The 6,842-nt window shown below is 41.0% G+C and overlaps 1 protein-coding gene across 1 annotated transcript in view; it reads right to left on the bottom strand.

Moving 5' to 3' along the window:
- Positions 1-438, bottom strand: part of LOC140934985 (uncharacterized protein KIAA1958-like) — a 1,388-nt gene extending 950 nt beyond the window's left edge. The window contains exon 1 of the mRNA XM_073384538.1: positions 1-438. This exon is cut by the window's left edge and continues 950 nt beyond it. Within this exon, the coding sequence (XP_073240639.1) occupies positions 1-438 (438 nt within the window).
- Between the last annotated feature and the right edge of the window lie 6,404 nt (positions 439-6,842).

Here is a 6,842-nt window from a genome sequence, read left to right as displayed (position 1 = left end):
CTCCTGGCGACCTCTAAATCCAAGTTGCTCAGTCAAGTTTTTGAAGTTAACATTGGTCAAGACTTTTCCGTTAAAATCACCAAGCTGACCTTTTAGCCAGAGGGAAGACTCTTCCTCCGAACTGAGAGGCTGAGATTTGTTTGGTCTTTTCCCCTTTCCTTGTTGTCGCAGAGAAATTGCCTTCGCGTGGAGGATTTCTTGTGAGTTGTGAAACTCCCTCGATCGTACGATGCTCAGTGGATAATTCTTCTCCTTTAAATACCTTTCAATAGCACTCTGCATGATTTTAAGGCATTCCGGCTCGTAATCATCTCCGTCTCTTTTTTTTACTTCGGCGTAGAACTTACTCAGGATGTTGTCAAGCTCTTCCGGCGCCATTGTTTCTATGTTTACATTTTCTAGCTGACGAGACTGGCACCAACTTTTGAACACATTCATCCACTGTTTTGTCGAGCGGCAGGTATTTTTGTTGACGGCAACAGCCTTGAGCTCTTCAATTTCTTCGCTTGAGATTTCAGGAAACCTGGTAGAATCTACATTTTGTACTTTCTGAGTTGGCTCTGGATTTGTCTCTTTGTTGCTGGACTCGGGATCGCACGCATCCGGAGCGGATGTGGAGGAAAAATTATCAAAATATTCGTCAAACTGGACACTGAATGTCGGAAACTCCCCTAAAAGTACTTCTTCAGCCTCAAGGAGCTCACTATCATCATTAAGAAACTGTAAGTAATTAAATTCGTCCATTTTTGCCTTTGTAAAAAGAAAGTTTTGGCAACAAAAAACTTGCACAAAGTTTGCCACACAATATTGCCTTTATTTGTTTTTTGTTTTCCTGCAATTTGATTGGTTACTGTGAATGATCCTTGAAATCTGATTGGTTGTTTTGTTTAAGTGCTACTTTCTCATTGGTTGAAAAATAGATGCGATTTAGAGCACAAAATAGTGCGATTCGTGAATAAATCACATCGCTCTGAGCCAATCAGATTGCAAGGATCACCTGTGATTTCCAAATGGATGTAATAAAGCACAAAACCATTTATTTCTTTCAGAAATAAATTCCCTTTTTCTTTGAAAAGCTGCAGCAAATCCCAAACGGAGCTGACGGCAGGCTCAAACATAAACCTCGCCATAGAGCCGAAGATATGAAGAAAGCTTCTTCACGAGGACAAAGCAAAAATTTTGTCTTGAAAGATGCTAATATATAGATTTAGCCAGGGCTAAAGGCGAAGTTCCCATTAATAAATTTAGAATTTAAATCAAACAATAAACTTGTGATCCACAAATCAGTTAAGTTAAGGGCCCATTCATGTGACTTTTGAGGGAAAGGCTAAGTTATTTCTTACATCGAGTTGATAGCCTTATATGTACTTCCAAAAAATAGCAAACATCTTCGATCACATTCAAAAGCCATAATGACTCTTGATCACAGTAGATTAGGCCTCGAAAACAAATTCTTGGAAAACAAATAAGGCCGAATGTTTTTGCGTTCCATAGGTTTACTTTGCAAATTCTTGCCAACAAATCTAAGGGTGTGTAAACCAACCTTTTATACTCTATATACGTCACATCTGAGGTAAAACAGTACTATTTATCATACAGACCTCGGACAGAATGCGGCATTTCACAATTTTTCAAGACAAATTGCACCTAGTCAATACTCAGGACGATCAATCGAGGGCTTTTAGCGAAACCGTTCAAAAAAATTCCAAAATCACCCATACGGCCAGCCGGTTCTCATTTCTAGTGCGAGCTGTCAGTGTGGTCGAGTGTTTGAATGAACTTTAATAGAGTTACGGTTCAACATAATAACGAATTTATTTTTTTTTGTTATTTAATGGTTTCAGTTGTAACGATGTGTAATCTTATAAAGCGTTTGATACGCGCGACATTTTTTAGTACTCCTGTAAGCGTTGTCAAGAACGATGAAAACAAACGGCACGTACAAGCGATTAAAATTGCAAGAGAGACTATTAACAATCAATAAAAGTAATATAATTCGGTGAAACATTTACAGAGACAACAATTTTCATTTACGAAGACAGGTATTAAAGTGTCTCTAAAAATCCTGAGTCTTTAAGCTTAAGTTAATTATGTTTTACTTTAAGCCGGCCTCCCGGTGTTTGCTTTTTTCAAAGATAAACTCCTCGAGGCAAGAAAATCGCTCGAAGGTTTCTTTCTACAGCCAAATTTATAACTAAATATTCTTCGGAACTTTTTCTTTCTATTTGTGGTGAGAAAATATATCTGAAGGCCTTTTAAAGTTCTGTAAACTTATATCAAACCTAACACTAGGTCACATCATCGACTCAAATCTTACAAACGTGCATAAACTTGCCGCATAAACTGTGCTCGACTTCATGAAATTAGATATAACAGAAACAAACATCAAATACAATAATTACTCAGGCTTACCATTCGAGATTCAGTTCCTGAAAACTATCAAGGAAGGCCACAGTAGCTTGAGACTTTTAAACCCTCTTACGCATTAAGCAAGGTGAAAACGAAAACGATGCCGTCCGAAATCGGATTACCGAAATTTGACAAGCGGCGCATTTCTCAACCAAAAACTGAATAAACAAACCAGCAATGAATTACAGAAGACTCTTGATAGCAGCTGTATTTCATTTTGTATATCCAGTCGAAAAAGGCAGTTAAAAACATCACAAGTTGTCACAAATCTCCGTCAGCTTCAACTGTCAAAGTAAACACCTTCAAGATGCTGCATAAATTTTCCGCATGAGCTCACTTGTCAAATTTTGACCAATCAAAGCATAAAAAATGGACGTAGAGCGTGACCAACGCGTGACCATGGTACGAAAAGGTCTTCCCCGCCTGTATTTTCAAAAAAACTAGCTGAATTTTCGCGTCCGAGCTCAGTTGGAAATCGAAATCTCAATAGTGCGGGGCCATAATGACGTAAACACAACATATTTCATATGAATCATTGGAAAAAATAAACTTGAGCCTGCGATCATTTGAAACTGGTAATTTGTCAGCGGATAACTTCTACTCGATCTACCTCGATGAGTCGACACTTGAGCCCGCGGTACGGTCATGTGACACTGGTCAGCGAATACCCTGTTTTGACAGCTGTCAATTAATCACAACATTGATGAGCAATTAGTTTTCTCCTAGGCTCCCAAACTACGTAGCTAGAAAGTGTGAGAGTAAACATTGGTTCCCCTGTGGTGATGAAGGACGGTCGGTCGGCGAACGATCACGTGATTACCAAATTTTCGGGGATGGGTAGATTTCCTTAGCTATGGGGTCCGCCCACGAGCGGCGCTTCGCGCCGCGCGTGGAGCTCCGCTAAAAATTGAAAATGCGCGCATGTACTAATTAACTTTTATGAATCTCAACAGCAATGTAAAATATATGCCCTATATATATATATGCCCTAAATGTTCCCTTTTAAATTTGGCAGAAAATATAAAAGTGGCTCATCACACAATCCCCCTGCGTGACAAGCCAGAAGGACCTCTGCATGCATATGAGACTTCTGACCCTAAGCAGACCTTAAATCACAAAGGGATGCGAAGGGTGGGTATGCTTAGAACTTACTAAGCCAGAATGTTTTTAAAGTCTACTGTTTCTGGTAAATGGTTTCGTATGAAAAGGGAGCTCCGCTTTTAGGCTTGACTAAATCTATAGTTAATATTTGGTATTTAAAAGAAGATGAGTGGTAGCAAATATCGCTGTTTATTTTTATCTCGTCTTTAGTGCTATCCTGTCACCAATAGGCTTAAATAAGGCAAGATGTACAAGAAACTGTGCAACGCAACTAACCCTGTGGAAGTCAAAGTTTTGTTAAAATGCGCGTTGAAAATTCTTGAGAAAACCAGAGGTTCCAAGGGTACTTCCTCTTCTTCGTTTTTAAACCACTGAAGAGGTGGGAGCACTCTCGAAATGTCTGATTTTCTCAACCATTTTCAACGCGTATGTTAACAAAACTTTGACTTACTAAGGCATACCTTTCCTCAATGGCCATGATCCTTTCCCTTTTGTTTTCAGACTGAAAGCCTTGCCAGACTTCCAGTGAGAGTCCTCGTCAAAAAACTGTTAACGAGGTGGTAAGTATCTCGGTGGTTGCCTTGTTGCTTTGGTAGATCCTAAACCCTTGGATCTTCCAAGGGAAAGCGGTTTACGTGGTGTACCACGAAGATCTAGCACCAGGGAAAGTACAACACATTGCATGTAAACCGAATACAGAACGCACATGGCACTAGATGTTCCGCGCTCAAGGATCTTTTTGGTGCTAGGATCTCCCCTCCCCCCCCCCCCCGCAATGTAAATAGGCCCTAAGGAATAACTTCACATAATTGACCTAAAACCCCGGCCTAGAACATCAATATCATCGTGACATAGCCCTTTTAACAACAAATTACTTAAATTATCTCAATCATGGGCGGCCTATCCAAGTTTGCCTCTAATTACTAGATAATATTCGTAACCGCTAGGAATGTAGGAAATGATCGCCTAAGTCATTACCACGACTTAAAACTTCATGGACCCTTTTAAGTAATAAGTGGCTGACAACGGAGCAAAAATGAGAACGGATGTCAATAAACACTCGTCTGGCAGATTGTTCATTATATCGTTTAACGTAGATGCCTTTTTTCTGATTTTCTTAAAGATTGTTGAAAAGCGAAAAAAGACCACAAGTGCTACTTCCAGCGTAGGGGTAAGTTTATTTATTTCTCCGCAAGATTTGAAAGCAATGTCATGTAAATGATTACAATCACTGGCAGATTTAGGTTGATCCGAGAGCACCACCTCTACGCCTTTTTTAAGGGACCCGGACACCCTCTCTAATTTCCTGGATCGGAATGTGGCATTTTGTGCATGTAATTTTGCTCCAAAAATGGAAGAATTGATGTCTTTAGCTCGTAGATTCACCAATATAGGTCATGTGATGTTCCGAAGGGACTTTGCGTCTTGTATTGCCATAAATTATGCCTGCATATACACTTAAAAATAAGGGGCTGATTACATGAGCGAGGCTAGTCCGCGCCGGTTTGCCGGGCTTCCTCACCTTGCAGAGGTGACTGCTCGAATCAGGAGTAGACTAGCTCGGAGCCGTTATGTTTACAGAGAGTTTGGCAACTATGTGCATGAGCAGTGTGTTACTCGGCTTTCCTGCTACTTTTTTAGTTCGCCAGGCTTTCCTGGCGAGCGTGATTAGATACAAAATATTTAGCCCGGTTAGCCGGCAGGTCTCGGTTGTCATGTAATCACAAGGACTTGAGGTTTACTACTTGTAATTGATGAGCCGAGATCTTGGCAAAGTGTGCCAGCCCGGCTCACGTCGCTCATATAATCAGCCTCATAAATCGGAGGAAAAACTTTCGAGTAACACCGTATGGACTAAATTAAGAAAAAGATACGAGTTAAAAAGGTCTATTCTAGTGAAAACGCCCCATGAAGACAGTCAATCGCTATACATTAAAAACAGCAATTGCGTCAAGCAGATCAGGGTTACTTTGACAACAATGGACTATGCGGGGATGCTCAGCTCGAAAGGGGTACATTTACACGCAACAACGTTTGTTTTAAAAAGGAAATAAAGGGGGATGTAAAGAATCAACCATAAGAGGACACAGAAAAATCTGAGCCCCAGATTCGAACCCACGACCCTCCGTGTTCTAGATCGGATGCTCTAACCTCTGAGCTACTGAGGACTCGTTGGCGAGCAAGGGTGGTTTTTGTGGGTTGGACTTAGCTTGCGAACCGCATCTCGGAGTCACACAGTCCATCACAAGCAAAACACATTGAGACATTTCTTTTTATTAATGTGACTGTTTGATGCAGTTAATCCTTAATGTGTTGCTTGTGATGGACTGTGTGACTGCGAGATGCGGCTCGCAAGTCCAACCCAAAAAAACGAGCCTTGCTCGCCGACGAGTCCTCAGTAGCTCAGAGGTTAGAGCATCCGATCTAGAACACGGAGGGTCGTAGGTTCGAATCCCATCTGGGGCTCAAATTTTTTCTGTGTCCCCTTTATGGTTGATTCTTTACATCTCCCTTTACTTCCTTTATAATATTAATATCATTGGCAAACGTTTGTTTTGTTTTTAGTATTAAAGCGGAGGAGGTACTATTTTCTATGAAAGCTGTAAGGAAGGAGTATCTTTTTTATAACCCGTAAGAGTTTTCGGATCTCGGGGCGGACCATCCCTTTAGAAGAACTTGTACAATAACCTTATCCCCACAGTATACTTGGTTCCTTCCTCGTAATGACATTTCTGTGTTAACTCTGTCAGTTAGTTGTTGTTGAAGCTTGATTTTGCATCGCCAACGGCGGCGTTATGGCGTTTCATGTTTGACCAAGTTAACTTTTTCCCGCTGAGACAGGATACCGTCCTTAACGACTACGACGAAGAAGAGCACTCTATCCGAGTGAACACCGATGGCAAGACAGCAAAATTTAAACTGACCAAAAAAGATTGGGAACTAATGGAAATCAAAGAGTACCCAAGCGGGGGTCGTCTGTTGGGTGGTGCCTGTACCACTATATTTAGGCGAGGAGTAAAGCAGAGCAATAAGTGGTGCAACTTACGCCTCACAAATAATCAAGTGCGAGCTGAGAACTCTCGCGGAATGCATTCCTCGCCGTTCTTCAGAGGAGCTGGGGAGTGCAAGTTTCCAGAGTGCAACGCGAAGGTAAAGTTTGTCATCAATAAAGAAAGAGCAAAATACGTTCACGTGACATATGTGGGAAATGTTTACCACAAAGTCCGTGGGTCGTCTGTGGCAAAGAAATGAATTCGCACATGGTGATAATAGTACGAAAAAAAACTACTAGAACGAGCTAGTTGTTTAGGCCTTCTAGAAATCAATGAGTT

This window comes from Porites lutea, chromosome 4, assembly GCF_958299795.1.
Source record: "Porites lutea chromosome 4, jaPorLute2.1, whole genome shotgun sequence".
Classification (NCBI taxonomy): domain Eukaryota; kingdom Metazoa; phylum Cnidaria; class Anthozoa; order Scleractinia; family Poritidae; genus Porites; species Porites lutea.
Note: the sequence above shows the minus strand (reverse complement) of the source record. Positions and strands in the feature narration are given on the sequence as shown.